Here is a 16,207-nt window from a genome sequence, read left to right as displayed (position 1 = left end):
GAGAGGGAGCAGCGGGGCCAACAAAAAAGCTTTTAGAAGCGAATGAAATATCATTAATATAGCTGACATTTATTTAACCTAATTTCTTTCCCAATCCATGCTGTCCCGTTCACACTCGCCATGCTGCTGCTGCGAAGGAAGGGTTGCCTTTACACCCAGCATCCCTCCGATCTCTCTCTCAAATGGGTTCTGCAACAACTACATCAAACCGAGCTGATGATAGCCCGTTCTTAAGTGAGAAATGAGCGCAGAATGGGATGGGAGTACGGGGAGCAGTGAACTTGCAAAAGAGATAGAACAAAATTGCTGCCCAAAATAGGGGAGGCAACAAAAGCGCAGAAGAAGTAGCACAAGGAACGGGGAATACAAAATAGACGATGGATTCTTGGGCTATGGTGCAAAGGAAGTGCAATGCAATTGCCATTTTCGTCCATCGGTTGGAACATTGTGTGGCCCCGGCTCCGGTGCATTGTGTGATGCAGCGCAAAACTTTCAACAACAAAAGCCCGCTCCGCAACGTTTGGGTGTGCATGAAAGCGGGATATGGTGGTGGTGGTTCGCGATGAAGGCGCAGCAGTCCAAGCGACGGCAAGATGGATGCCTTTGAATAAGGGGATACAGCCGGTGTTGGTGGCGGGGACTGGCAGGGAAACCCGACGCTGACTTTTAGATGGGACGATGCGATGAAAAATAATGTTTTGTATATGATGGTTTAGCAGCTTTGGCGGGGATGGGAAGAAGAGGAGCTCGGGCTTGGGAAAACACCCACTCCGGAAGGTCGATGATAAATGCCCGAACCCGAAAGCTATCCTTTGCCATCTTTTTTTTGGGGCGACGCTTGCTGCTTTCCTGTGCAAGTGAGGTTGTGTGTGTCCGTTCGCGCCGGATGCTAGAGGACATCTCTGGCGTCAGTTTTCGTCCTGAAGATGGGGGTTGAGGAGAAGGATAGTAGGATGTGTTTTTTTGTTCTGTTCAACCTCAAACCGGATTGGTAGCTAGTTCGCCTTTGCTGAGAAGTTGAGTGGAGTGTTCTACTTTCTGATGTTATCTTCTATATCTACAGTGGGGGAGTGTTTTGTAAGTGCGATTCATTTTTTATCAAATCTTGCTTCCATTTCACCCTTTCTGTGACGATTTGCAATCAATGATTATTTAACGACTGTTGAATGTTACACAAAGATCGGAATACAGAACATCCTGGTAAAGAATGTTCAGGCTCTTCTCTTTGTGTTTGAACCAGATGCGATACAATCTTACATTCATATCCTTTTATCTTAATATTCTGAAAGAATTGAACACTTTGTTTGCTGTGCTAAGTAGTGAGTCTATTTAGTCGATTATTCAAACAACATTTCAGTTAGATATTTTCCTAAATGAAAACATGTTTTGTTATTTCTTATTCATACAGTGAGCGCCGTTTATCAGGGTACCTTTTATCCGGCTTTTCGTGTATCCGTATTGTTGAGAAATGAATTTGAACTGACTTAAAAAAAGGTTATCAGAGCACATTATCATAACCAAAAATGCTATAATTCATGACACATTTCAAATATTCTTGTTGGAAAAACATGAAGTCAATAAAAACTGGCTAGGTTTTTCCCAAAACAGAATATAAATTTCAAAAATAAACTACAAATTAGCGATAAAATATATACTTTTACTCTTCATCCGTGTTATTCCGTGTTATCCGAGTATCCGGGAAAGGTCGAGTCCCGATGAACCCGGATAAATGGCGCTCCGCTGTATTTGGTAATTTTGTGTAACAACCATAGTCGGTAAAGAGCTGCTCGCATTAAGTTACTTAAGGTTTTAAATAACAACGATTGTTCGGATGATTAATACGTAGGCAAGTCAGTCGTGCCGTAGTCAGTTTGTTAGTTTGTAGGTCTAAATTATGTATAGACATGTTAGGAGATCGAACAACTTGACGTCTATGCTCCAGGACTGGCCCGAGAGGTCTTCAAAAACCAATTGAATGCCGCTGGCGAAAGCATCGTATTCACTGCCCAAAATAGAACAGCCCTCACTGTAGCTTACCCCGAAAACATTTCCTACCCACCGGATGCAACGGCTTCAAAACTATCCGACGTTCCGAAAACGCCAACCACCCACTCCCTCTCCACAACTAGCCTCATGCGGCTGGGGGAAGTTTGCCAAGGGAACCAAAACGATTGACCGAAGTGTTTCCGGTGTGTTTTGCCGCTGAGTGGATTCAGTTTCAATCGGCCGAGGGGCGTATATGTGTGTGTGTGTGTATGTATTTTGTGTATAACTTTCCATCTTTTTCGATCATTCGAATAACGGTTGACAGACGACGTCGCCGCTGGGAAGCAATGGCAAAGGAGCGAATGGAATCGCCAGACGGCAGACCGAAGCCTCCCTCTAAATGACGAAGTTGTGTTTGAAGCGTTTCTATGTCGGTTTGTTTTTTTTTTTATTCCATTCAACCACTTACGGTCGCCGGTTCGCATCGTTCCGCTGTTGCAACTGACCCTTCCACACCGGCATTGGTGGAGGCGGCCTGCGCTTCCCTTCGCAATTGCCACACACGGGCCGCGCTGGCGGCGATGGCGGCAATTAGGTAGATTATCGAGAGCACCAAAAAGTAGCCACCGTACACCTTGAACTGGTCCCGCGGGTCAAGCATCAGGCCGCGCTCCGAGATCGTCGCCAGGGTTAGCAGTGCCTGCACACCGACCGCCACGAACATGTTGATGCCAAAGATCAGCCCGAAGCTGTCCTCTTCGAGATATTTCGCCACGATCGCACTGGGAGAGAAAACGAAAGAGAAGGTTAAAAAAATGAGAAAAAACCTGCACACAAATATCATATAGTATTGCCTGCGATGAATGGCGAGGTTTTGGAGTTTGGCAAACGGCTGGTCAAAAGTGTGCAGCAGCAAAATATGGTATCGTGTTGCCGTTTGCTGATCGAGTTATGTCGCTACAAGGTGTGTTTAATTGATTTCAAACGGTGCTCTGTGTTTTGCTTCCTTCCAACCGTGGGGAATTGCAGGTGGAAGCTATTTTTGGACGTGAATGGGAAGTTTATTTGATTGTGCTTTTTCTCGGTGTGTGTATGTTCTTTGTATCGCATACGAACAAGCGTTTTGTAAATTTTGAATGCCAGCGTTGATTGATTGGAATTGTTTCCGGGTGTATGTTTTTGAATGGAAAGTTTAATTGACGTCTATGGGACCGAGGGGCGATCGGGGAACGCCGTGCTATGTCGAACTTTGACTTCAATTATGGATTACAAATTGAGTAAAATGATAAGGTCTTACAGTTTCGTTAGACGTTTGTCATTTTTACGTTTGGAGACTGGAGATCTTTCAAACTTTCGTTGTATTTTAGCAGTTAATTAAATGTTTATTATTAATCAGAGTTCCTCTGCAATGCTTTGATAGGTAAGGTTTTTAATGGGATTTCCTTATATTACACTTTTGATATAAGAGATATCATAATAATTTCATTAATCGCAATGTTTTTTGTTCTAGAATTTCATACAAACTGAAAAATACATTAATTATTACGGAGCATTTCTTCGACTTCTTTGTATCATTTTCTTTTGTCTTCTTTAGAATCAATATGCATTATCTTTAATCTTTTAATCTTCTTTATACTTCAAAATATTAGCTCGACAAAATAAATAGCATCCTTTTTAATAGCATTAAAAATTGGCAAATTAAACAAAATCGTTTAAATCGCCTCGTTGCCCGAAACGCGCCACAAGTGCTTCCTTGTATTCTTTCGCCCAACTGTTCTTTACCACTCTTCCCCAGACTCGCTTTGCGAAAGCTTTTTATTACTGTTTTCAATTAAGATTTCGAAAACAGAACCTTGTCCCCTTGTTCCTTCCGCATGCTATAAGCTCTCGGCGCGGAGCTCGTTTTGCCGTCTGCACTGGCAAAAAGAAGGGACTGGACAGACTCACGGCGGTGGCAGCAAATCCGAGCGCCTTATAATTTACAACGTTCCCCAATGTTTTTGCGAACGGATGGCGACTTGGGTTTGTTTCAACGTGTGCTTTTTTTGCGTCGCTTTTCATTCCCATTTTGCCAACCGCAACCACCCATTCCTCACGAACCATTTTTTCCCATCGAGCGGGGACGATTCAATTAGGAAAGAACCGCGAACGAAATATGAACGGTAAAGGCGAAGGCAAAGGGACGATAAAACGAAAGTGACCCGCACGAAAGCAGGGAAAGAGGGAGGGGCAAAGCAATTTGCATATTGCTTATTGCTATGAATTAAAGCGTTCGTAGCTCGTGAATCATTGGTCAGCTAGGGAGGGTGTGTTTTTACGTTTCTGGATGGTATTTTGGGTGTGTTTGTGCATATGTCTCGAACAAAGTATTTGTACAAAGCTTGACGTGATCGTGAGAGTTGTGTGGGAAGCTGTGAGAAAAACAATGTGTTATGCTTTAAAGTTTGACTTTTCCGATCTGGGCACACAGTGTGGGCGGTAAGTAAGAAAGCAATCAACATGTTTCACCAAAGGCAATGTTTGATATGTGTAGGAGAGAAGCTCCGACTGAAAGCTTTGGATACGTGAAAATACTCAGCGCTGGTTTCAGCTTCAGTAAGACAGTGAGTGCAACGACCTACCTTGCCATCGTGACCATAAACAGGTACAGCGTGCCGAACAGAATGTATAGCACGTACGCCACCCAAATGTTGGTGGCAAAGCCGGAGTAAAAGATGAGTCCACCCTGCAGCCCGGAGCAAACCGTCAGTATCCAGAGGGCCCGCTGTTCGAAGATGCGATTGGCGATGTAACCTGCCGCCAGCGCACTCATCGCACCGAGCAGGGTGAGCAGTGCCTCGGCACCCCCGTTGAACAGAGTGCCCTGCTGCTGGTCGATCTCGTGCCACAGCAGCTGCACGTACACCTGCACCTGGATGAAGCCGGCCATCGCTAGCGCCCACCAGAGGCTCCACTGGACGACGGGCAGCTGCCGGTAGGCGGAGATGAGATGCTTCCAGAGCAGTCGCACAGCGCGGGAGGCAGAGAATCGTGCCTTCGGCTGGGCGTCGATGGTTTTTGCGGTTGCGGTGCCATTTTCGACGGATTCGTTAGGTTCATTATTTGGGGTGGTGCGGTCTGTTGTGGGAGCGAAATGAATAAATAAAATGAGTTTTTACGTAGGACATTGTGAGCATACTGGATAGTAGAAGGTAATTTGAACAGATCTCGGTAAACAAGACAAAAGACTACCTATTCGATGAAAAATAGAAATATTTAAAATTGTTTAATTTATTAAACCTTCCTGTGAAATTCGAATTAGAAAACATCCAAGAATGATGTTTTCTATCAATTTTTTGCATAAAATGTAATATTTTCAACACTTTATACGTTTGATATAAAAGACTTCTTGATTATTAACATGAAACAACCTACTCTTGGTGGATTCCGTTTTTTGGGAATTTAGATCGATATTTTTGGAACTGTATGCATGTTTAAATTTCATAATTTTATTTTTTTCTACCTAGGATTGTCCCTCCAGTTCTCGTTTGCTGGTGTTTGGATATTGTGTTCATAGTCACTGCATGTATCACTTCTCTTGTCTGTTGAATTTTGCAACCACTGTTTTCCCAAAACGCGCCATGTTCGGCTGAATCTAATATTTTACTCACCCATTGACAGAATTAATGTTCTGCCAGGAAACTCACCCGGGGAAACCTTCTGGGAAGCATCCAATCCATTGTCACCGTGGAGCTCCAACTGATCCTGCGCTTTTTGCTCCTGTTCCTTCTGCTGTGGCGTTGGTACAGGATCACAAGCCACCATTCCATCGGTCGGCTTAGTGTCCTCATCGCGAGCATAGAAGTAAACACTGGTTTTTACCGGTGGCAGCAAAAATGACCAAAGCAGAGAAACGGCTTGCGCTGCGAAAATACGAAATGCATGTAGCTCGGTTCTCAGATTCACGGACTCGGGGGTTTGTAGCTTCGGTTTGTAGCGTAGTAGCGTGTGGAAAAGTGATTCAAAAGAAGCAGTAGCTGCAGCACAGTAGACCACCACTGCGCTCAATGGGAAGGACTTTGCCGATCACGGCGTCATGGCATCACGGGAAGGAAGTGGAAATAAAAGGTAGCCCTCTGGTGGGCCTTCGCTCGCCCCGATGCAACAAGCGAAAGGAGGTAGTACTTCGGATGCGGAAGCACATACCGGAAACACACTTTATCACGTTCATCACCGGCAGGCTTTCGGCATGGTGATTTGTTGGTGGGATGCTTCCACGTTTTTTCACCCTCCAACCATCATTACACAGGTGTTGACCTGGCTCTTATTGCATTTCCTTTAGTGGGGATTTTTTTTTCTGTTCTGCACTTGAACTGATTATAGCATTGTTCTGATACGGGGAAAGAGAAGCAAACAGAAACAGAAAGCAGCTTGGTTCTTCGTGCCTTTGCCATGGATGTAAATTAAAATCGAACAAGAGTGGGTTGTCCTGTCCGTTCTGTGAAATGGAAATGGTTGGTGTTTTTAATTATTACTCGTAGTTGATCGGTTTACGAGCTTTTTTTAGGATGAAACATTGAGTAAAGAGAAACATGACAGAGTGGGCAAGAAACAGTTGTTCGTAGGAATGTATGCTGCTATTGGAATGGGACAATGTTTTAATTATCAACGATGTCATCGACTGTCGTTTGAAATGTTGACAAGGTAAAATTATTAAAATGCTTGATTACTGTCAAAATATGATAATGGCAGAGAAAACAAGGTTGCAGATGATACGGAGACATTTTGTAATGGTTCGATAGCCAGGAGGGTTTTGGGGGCTTTTTAATAATAATTATGATAATTGACGTGAATAATTGTCTGAATTAGTATTGCATATACTTGGAGAACTCTTCCAGGGTTTTCGAGGATTATATAGACATGTTCAGCGAGTTGTAGATTCGTTCAGGCATATACAGGGTTTTCGAGGATTATATAGACATGTTCAGCGAGTTAAAGATTCGTTCAGGCATTAATAGACTCTTTCAGCGAGATATGGAATTGTTCGAAAGTAGGCGTTGACATGTTCAGCGATTCTGTAGAGCTGTCATTTGTTTTGTTTACACACTGTGCCGCAGGGTTCAATTTTTCATTCTTAAAAGTCCTAAAAGTAGCTAATAACCATTCTCCAAGCTGTTTAATACATAAATTAGTTGAAAAAAGCATATTTTTTCAAAACCGTTTGTTTACCTTCTGATGAGAATGATCGAACTTGCAGTCCAAGGGGTACGAAAGTGACAGCTCTACAGTATAACCGAACATGTCTACACCTACTTCCGAACAATTCTATATCTCGCTGAAAGAGTCTATTATATGCCTGAACGAATCTACAACTCGCTGAACATGTCTATATAATCCTCGAAAACCCTGTAATGTAGCTGACGAAATGTATGAATACAGTATTTCACATCTATTAGTTTATAATTTCAAAATCATGCTTGTTATTCTAAGGAGGAACATTATAACCATATTAAAACATCGATATTGTCAGAACGACCCATCCTCGTTGTCCGTTGCTAACCCTCGGGATAAAAAAGGATATTGATTTTCTACATCCATCCCGAACCGCAGACGAAATTCCCGACCCAAGTGGAGTAACCTTAATCTTTGATGAACACATCAAAGTGACACTGGCCGGAATGGTAGCTGTCGAACAAACTTAAAGTTGATTGATGGCCAACGGTTGAAACCAAACCCCCCCCCCCCCCCCCTCAGAGACGATAAGAGACGCTCCAGATGCAACGGACGAGATATAGCGACGGCTGGGAAACAGAAGGCGAATCAAGTATCGATCAATCAAGAAAAGATTGGAATAATTGTGAAGTGCCCCGTTGGTGCGGTACGGTGATGCATGTGTGATGAGGATGGAAGTGGGTCTGGATTGTGGTCGAAGTAAGAAAAGCTTTAATGGATATAAATGAGTGGTCGATCAGCAGATGTAGTACGATGTAGCTACAAGGATGGAAAGAAGAATGCTGGAGCAATTTCAAGCTAGCCGATGGCCCATGGGCATGTTTACAAAATAGGACCCTTGTGGAATTCGATTGCATAACAACAAGGAAGTGTAAGTCTTTAGAGTGAGACATAAAGGCCGGAACGTGGAACAAGGCAAAGAAATCAACTTGATTGGCATAAATGAGGTTAGGAGGGGGAATCAGGAGGCATCAGCACGGGACGGTGATGCGTTTTACAGGACGCTTAATGGAATATTTGACCCGGTCAGATCAAACTGGTTATGTTTCTTGCTAGAAAATTCAAAATGCGGTATGAATTTTGATTGGAATGAATAATAAAACATGCATTTTTTTGTAAATTGTTAGATTAACCCTAAAATCTATCAATATCCTCCAATACGAAGAGCTAAATTATTCATCTATTTGTAATTGTTTACAATGACAGATCGTAGCTAGCATTAAAATGAGCGTAAATTGATGTAGGACAACCATAGGTATTTGTTTGTCTTTTTAATAGATGAACCTTAGGACTTATCCTCTATTAGTCAACTTCAGTTTGTTGCAAATATAGGGTTCAAAACGAAACTAAAGTTCAAAAATTCAAAAAGACGCAAGTTGTTAGCAAAAATATCGAACCATTTGATCTTGTGTTATGAAGAATTACAATGTAAGTTACAGTAAACACAAGAATTGTATAATACATTACGTCAATGTTTTTTTGTAGTTTCGTCACTAAATCTAGACTTTAAGGTATCTTTCATGTTACTTCACAATCGTTTTCTTCACCATCACCAAAATAACACGATCCACGGATAGATTGGATTTCAGTGTGTGAATTAATTGTTGTTACTTTGTTAGCTATTCATCTATTAAAACAGCATATAGCTCAAAGTATTTGCAACATTCCTTGTGCCACTTAATGTTTTTTCCTATTAATTAGTACTGTGTCAAAACACACATTGGTCCATTTAATTACGGCTTGTCTGGAAAATGGTAGAAAATTACGAAACCCAAACATAAATATTTACCCCAGTTTTAATGTTTACAGTGACTACATTCCCACGCCCGTTGGTTTTCCTAGAGCAATGCCATTTGGATACATTTTAATATCACCCTCTGCCATGACACTGCCGGGTAGCTATTTCTCTTTCGAACAATGCCGATCGAACGAACCATTCCAATTTAATTTACTGCTTGAAATAGCCAATAAAGACTGCTTCACAATGTATTCTGAATGCTTGAATGGTTCATGTATCTACTCTTGAAAGAAATGTTCATGCCGAGGCTACTAAATTCTGAGAAAACTTTCTTCCCATTACGATTCGCTAGAAAATGGTAAACCAAGCATTCCAGTACCAAGCATTCTGCCCTGTGAATGGCTTCCATTTCTTGGCATCAAATAAGCGCTACGGGGTTCCACACACAGCCATTCATGAAACCGTCCAATTTGGAACACAGTTCGCTTCCTTGTACCATCCAATCCTCGCCGCTGGAAGCGCCAGCAAAAGCGGACCGTCGTCGAAACAAACAGCGTACTTACTGCCGAGTGTAATATAATTCAGGTCGCGTACGTTCATCGCACCGGTGGAAACGAGTACCTGCGAGATAACGCCGGACAGGAAGCGGCCGAGCAGGATGGCGGCCCGCGTGTTGCCAGTCACCTGTTGATACTTTTCCCGGCTAATCTTGGCGTAGATGTACGTGTAGTAGGCCACTTCCGAGGCCATGTAGGCACCGTACAGCACTTGCACGACCTGTTGAAGGAAAGGGGAGCAGTTTAGTGAGCGAAGCGAAGCGGGCGGCAGCGGATAACGAATGCAATTCAGCTGGCATGGCAGGCATCGCGGCCGTTGTGGTTGAGGGTTTAATGTACCGGCAGCGAACGAGTTCGATAGCCGCACACAGCCGTACTTCTTGGCAAGTGTTGCGTTTGGGAAAGTGCTGCTCGAGTGCACTCCGGCAGCCACGCAAATGAGGATATGAGATGTGCTTTTTTTCTCTATTCTGTTCGCTACGTTCCGATTAACTACGGTGATGGATATGGTTCGCGGTTTGCGTGCTACGGGCTGCCTCGGTGGCATCAGCTGCATCACTTGTTGCCGATGGTAGGGGGGAATATATTGTAGCACACAATTTATGTGCTGCGCGCATATTTAATCCCGCCCGTGGTGTACGAGTTGCAGCAAGGATACTACTACTAACCTGCAGTGCGGCTAACGATTCCGTCCACAGCAGCAGCGACCAGATGACGATGCCCAAGCAGGCGGAAAACACAATTATCGATTTGTATCTGATGACGTACCGGTAGGGGTTGTAGCAAGTGCGAGGGTTGGTCAGGAGCCGGTGCAAGCCGAGGCCGTGTTGAATCGTTAACCGAGATGTGAAGAAAAAAGAAAACAAAATGGTGGCATCAAACCCAAGGGAAAAAGGGCAAATTAGCGGACGAAAATGAGGTTCGGGAGAGTGGTGCTGGTGTCCGTAAGTAGATGCAATTGAGGAGTGAGAGGTGAAGAAAAAGCTATTACGCATCGTTGAAGCGTGTGCGGATGGGACAAGGACCGTTAATGAAACGTTAATGTGATAAAATGTGGGCTTGTTGCGATCCGTGCCCGGTTCGTGGGGCATTTTGCGTGGTTGTGGGATTTGTGTGCGGGTTTGTTCTAGAATGTAGATGGTACACAGGCCATCTGGATAGACATTTCTTGTGACAAAAAGTATGAAAAAAGGAAAGTGAGTTTGGGTTTCCTTTTAGTACAAGAAAGTTGGTCTTTGATACTTTCTTATCTACGTCGACAAAACGACGGCAATGTTGAGCAAAGTGGAGAGATATGGGACATTTTGTGAATTGAGATAGTTATATTTGTGGCAATAAACAGTATGATGTTAGTTGTAACAACAGCCAATAACATGAATTCTATGTCTATGGCCATGTCTATGAGTTGATTGTGCAAAATTTTTGATATTCTTGATGATGAGGAGCAAATAAGGCGCAATAAGGGGATTTTTAGCAATATCGACTCGACAAGTGCATAATTAGTGGCTGCTCTTTGTTAACAAACATTAACGGAAGTTGTTAAACTGACTATGAGGGTAGCAACCTGTTAGATGTTAAGAATACACTCCTTTTATTTTCCTCTTTTTGTTTACTAAATTTCAGCTCTCAAATGTATTACCCTATTATTTGAACGTGTCAAATTTAAAGCTTAGCATATTATTTTTCCTCCAATCTCACTGTAATCAAGCTCGTTGCTTGCTGCAAGCTCTGTTCAAATAACAACGTTTGCGTTTAACGACCAATTCCAGAACCTTTGCTTTTAAATGCACCTTAACGAAACAGTTTATCTCACTTGTTTCACTCGCCGGCTGAACCTGTTACCTGATCCTGTTTAAAATGTGTTTACATACACAACTGCTAGCGAAGCAACTGGTGCATCCATGAAAGTGTAATCATGTTCGTGCTGTTGCGCGAACCCTTCACATTAACCGTGCCCGTCCGAAAAGTTGCTGCAGCAACATCCTTGCGGTTTTTGGAGCGGCGTGGAACCTTGTGTACCAACGTCCGGCACAGCGCAACGGTGGCATCGGGACTTTAGTGGTGGTTAAATTTTTAATTTTTCGTCAGCGCACCATAAGGGAAGGTGCAAAACAATGGTGGGAAAGGAAAAAACCACCGTACAGAGTTGTTTGAGCTTGTACCGGATAGAAGGAAGCGTGTTTTGTACTGCATTATTTGCTGTAGAACTAAGTTTGAGGTAGTGTAGGTTAATGTTTGGAAATGGCAGTTGCTGATAAAATGATTTAATAATATCTTTTTATGAATCGTGTTTCTTTTAATGCGTTGAAAGTAGCTTTAAACAAACGAAATAAGGATTTATTTTAAGATCATAAGAGAAGTAAAATGTGAAACTGAAAGTATTTCATTGAATCGTTGAACCATGAAGATACATTCCTGTCCTCATATCCCATCCTGTCGAAAGACACATATGACAAGCATTTTCTGCTTGAAGTCACAGTTTAAGGGTTTCATTTTATTTTGTGACATGCGTTACCATTCCACTTCCGTTTGCCGGACACAAATTGCATTAACATTCCACCGGTGAAATTGAATGTGCTTCTCAGTACGCCAACCGTGCTCAAAAACGTGTCGCTTGGGTGAAGTTTTGCTGCATCTACCTCGAACGTCCTGCCGAGCAGCCGACAATCCGGGGTCTGCATTGTACGTACTGGACTCGATCCGAGGTACCGGTTTCGTGGAAAAATGCCCCATTTGCTAACCCCTATGCTCGCAACAATGTCATTCTTGTCCAATCCAAAGGACCTCTCGGACAGCTTTTGTGCTCTTCATCTGTCAGTAGGCCACCGGGCCAGTCAGCCTGCAGTAATGGAAACGGTTTCGTGTCAAGCATTTCCAAGAAACAGCGGGACCCTTTCTTGCCAGCATCGCGATAGTGTGCCGTCCAGTGCTTATCTTAAATATCATAGCTAATCATTATCAAAAGCACTTTCTGAAGAGTCGTCTCGTTCGTCGCCTGCAAGTGCTCTCAATCTGACCCGTTCCCCAGGAACGTTCGGCGGAAAGTTCGGTGAGTGTAATTAAATAACTGAATAAATTCGACTCCATTTGCCCCGTTTGGCTATCGTTTGGCGCGGCCAAATTAAGACGTCCCCTTTGCTCGGCTTCAAGCACTCTCTGTGTACATTTGCCATCGCTTCCTCCCCCGTTTTCTGTCCGCTGTCCTGGAATGGATGTGTGAATTGGACGGGAATAAACGATACTGCTGTCACCGGAAGGGAAAATCAATTTATTCTAGCTTCTCAAGTGCTGCTGCTACTGCTACTACCCATCAACCCATGGACACGGATGGCTCCATTTTTTTTTCTTCCCTCCTTCTCGGGAAGAGGAACAGTATAGTTCCGAGAATGAAAATAACTGTTCCACTACTAGCAGGACTATCCGTCTTCGCGTAAGGACGGCAGCGGTACGAGGGGTCGATTTCGTAAGAAGTCGAAGAATGGCAAGAAAAAGCTGCTGGCCCATTGCTGCAGCTCAACGAGATAAGTGTTGGAAGCGATTTACACCATCTCCCAGCCATGCGGCGCGTGGCCCTTCGCTGGTAATGTTTTGCCCGCATCGAACCGCCGGGGTCGCTTAGAACCAGAACTTTGTTTACGTTGTGGAGGTTCGTGAAATTATTTAAAGAGTTTATGGCCTGAAGTGTGTTCCCCGGATTCCACCGTCCACCGTTCTGTGACCCTCTTCGCTCCCAGCCTGGAGAGGGAGAGAGCGATAAAATTGAAGTTTTCAGTCGGATGTGACTGTATGTGAGGGAAGGTTTTTTTTTCTGGCGTAACTGTCGCTGTTGTTGTTGGGTTGTTGCCCCAAGACGAGAGTTTGTTTTGACTTTTTCGCCCTACAATCTTGAAGAAGCCTGAAAAGATTTCCTGCTTCGAAATGCTTGAGTTTTGTGGACTTTTTACTGTTTTTTCCCTTCCAACACACACTAACACACACTCTACTCACTAAGATTCCGTCGAGTTCAGTTTATGACATTCGCAAAAGCGTTGGAAAAATGACGCCCGCCTTGCCGTGGCAGGCGAAGGAGATGGGGGAAACGTTGTCAGTTTAATTTGGCAGTTTAAGTGCTGTTTTGGAAAGTGTTTCCAGCACGAGGAATGGATGCTTTTGGCACAGTTTCGCATCTCGGCAAGCAACACACTGCCACAGAAAGATGCATGGGTATGGTAATGGAGATTGAACATGGGCAAGTTTTGTGCGTATGGGAGTGCTGGTTGTGAATAGTTTCACCCTTCCGTATTGCCTATTCGTTTAAGGTTTGACCACATAAATGGTAGTGCGCGGTTGTGCATTGGCTGAAAGTGTAGCAACAATTTAAGCCCATTTGGCCTGGTTTTGCAGTAGTGATGGGCGTTTCGGAGCGCACCAACGGCTCCGGAGCCGGCTCCGCACCAACGGCTCCGGAGCCGGCTCCGCACCAACGGCTCCGGAGCCGGCTCCGCACCAACGGCTCCGGAGCCGGCTCCGCTCCGACGGCTCCGGAGCCGGCTTTGCTTCGACGGCTCCGGAGCCGGCTTTGCTTCGACGGCTACGGAGCCGGCTTTGCTTCGACGGCTACGGAGCCGGCTCCGGACTAAAGGCTCTCCACTCACGGCTCCGTTCCAACGGCTGCGGAGCCAGCTTCAGGCCCACCGTTCCGGGGCCCGCGACGAATCAACGGCTCCAGACCAACGGCTCCGAACTATCGGTTCAATAGAGACATCATTGTATGATAGCGTAATAAAAAAACGAATATATCTTCTCGCACGTGTGGAAACCAATACACGATGTGATTGCAGTATTGACATGCATGACGTTGTGTAGCATTCGTTGGTCTCGCTTTTCTTAACAATATTCAAAAGTCATCGATGTTTTTTTGATAAATTCTTTTAAACATGACCTACTCCGCTATTTACGGATTTTCTCGATTGAAACTTCATTGAAAAAGTTATTTTGGTCCTTTGTTTTAAAACCGGCTCCGGAGCCGTTGGTGCGGAGCCGGCTCCGGCTCCGGAGCCGTTTTGCCCATCACTATTTTGGAGGCTCAGCGTTAAATGAAAACGCTGCGAGAAATGCAAAACTGGGGGAACTCACTTCATTCACTTAGTGAAATTGCAACTGCGTTGGAATTTTTGAATCAAATACACTGTGATGTACACAGCAGCTTAGAAGCACGACAAGGGTGAAGTTTTTTGAAGAAAATTCCTGTGCGCTGCTAGAGGGAAGTTTGTTTTGTAAAGTATTTATTTGCAGTTGTATTAGGGGTAATGCTGTTTGGCGATTTTTCAACAGTCTTAGCAATCCTTTGTTTTGTTTAAGCCCGTGAGAGTATAATTGCATTTCGGTGATTTAATCCGATGAATTCTCGTTTTCTGAAGTGACCTCAACAAGAAGTAGTTCATTCACAAGTAAACTATCGTAAAAGTATCATTTTGTTTATGTTCATAATAATTTGCTAGTTATTATTAATAATATGCTAAAAGATTTTAAACATCATCATTGATCCTACAACCTAACGAAGGATCAAAAAAAGATCTTATTAAACCGTTTAAAACAAGCTTTTAATGCATTTAAGCACACAATTTTACTCAAAAGATGCCTTTACGTTCTTCAGTTTCCACATCAAGTCACATACAACCTCACAATCACTATCGGCAAGATTCCACCACACAGAAATGCAGCTCACTGTTTGGTTGGTCTCAATTTCCACACGAGTACATTCCCTCGCCTTTATTGCGTTAGCTAGCACCCTCCATACCTGAGGACATCCGTGAGCAGAAACATAAACACGAGCAGCGCGACCTGGCTGTACGTGCCGATTGGGTAGACGTCGCGGTTCAGCTGCTCCGGCTCGATGTCCCGCCACTCGCCCGACAGGAACTCGGTGACGAACGGTTCGGAAACGCGCAGCTCCCGGAAGAACCCGAAGACGCACAGCAGCAGCGACACCCGCAACCATGGTTGCATCCTCGCGGCACGGCGATAAACTCACCACCCGCCAGCCCAGCGTTTCGGGTCGGAATGTGAACACCCCACGAGAATGATTGCTAACCTTCACGGTGTGGATGCGAATCGGTTTTGCATACGGTGGCGTGGTTTGTTCATTTACGCGTACGAAAACGCGACGCACAGTGGTGGAGCGGGATGTTAGCGCGTGGAAAATAAATGGCACATGGTCGGCTTTGCTCGGACGCGGTCGGAACGTTCGTTTTCCCGCACAGACACTGACACTAGAAGTGGCTACATTCCAACCAGCAGCAGCGCCGGTTTGTGACTGAGCGGTGGGTTCGGTTGGGTTCTTTTGCACAATGGTGTCTGTCTTATCTGATAGCCGGTTGGATTTCACTGGGTGCGGGGTGATGGGAACTGGAAGGTAGCTGCATTTGAAACTGACGGAATATTATTTGATGGTGGTGGATTTATTTCACCTTGTGTAAAACCACCAACAAATGTTTCTTCCACTACCGTCCACCCGCTCGCTAATTGTGGGCCGTGCATCTACAGTGTTGTTATCTTGAAAAGTGATGTGTGCTGCTTCTCCCTCCCATTAGCGTGATTACTTTAGTGGCGGGGCTCTCGCCTCAAGTCAAGGTAACGAACAGAGCTTTCCCACGATGCAGCATCATGATGGTCGCATGTGCGTCCAATATAAACGAGCATCTGTGCATCAAAGAAAAGAGTTTAGTTTATTTTT

General features: G+C 44.3%; 1 protein-coding gene across 1 annotated transcript; it reads right to left on the bottom strand.

Annotated features, from left to right (window-relative positions):
* Positions 1-1,682: 1,682 nt before the first annotated feature.
* LOC120950892 (thiamine transporter 2-like) lies at positions 1,683-16,148 on the bottom strand. Its single transcript, XM_040369306.2, has 6 exons — positions 15,272-16,148; positions 10,161-10,248; positions 9,499-9,712; positions 5,673-5,888; positions 4,608-5,103; positions 1,683-2,768 (listed from the first exon to the last, which is right to left on the bottom strand). Exons 1-6 carry the CDS (start codon positions 15,478-15,480, stop codon positions 2,444-2,446), a joined length of 1,548 nt encoding a protein of 515 aa, XP_040225240.2. The 5' UTR covers positions 15,481-16,148; the 3' UTR covers positions 1,683-2,443.
* Between the last annotated feature and the right edge of the window lie 59 nt (positions 16,149-16,207).

The sequence above is a fragment of the Anopheles coluzzii genome, chromosome 2 (genome assembly GCF_943734685.1).
Source record: "Anopheles coluzzii chromosome 2, AcolN3, whole genome shotgun sequence".
Classification (NCBI taxonomy): domain Eukaryota; kingdom Metazoa; phylum Arthropoda; class Insecta; order Diptera; family Culicidae; genus Anopheles; species Anopheles coluzzii.
The sequence above is the reverse complement of the archived record's forward strand: the minus strand, read 5'-3'. Positions and strand labels throughout refer to the sequence as shown.

Coding starts and splice junctions, on each gene's coding strand:
- LOC120950892 (XM_040369306.2), bottom strand. CDS start 15,480: ATGCAACCATGGTTGCGGGTGTCGCTGCTGCTGTGCGTCTTCGGGTTC. Junction 10,249..15,271: donor CTGCTCACGGATGTCCTCAG/GTATGGAGGGTG, acceptor GTACGTCATCAG/ATACAAATCGATAATTGTGT. Junction 9,713..10,160: donor AATCGTTAGCCGCACTGCAG/GTTAGTAGTAGT, acceptor TTCCTTCAACAG/GTCGTGCAAGTGCTGTACGG.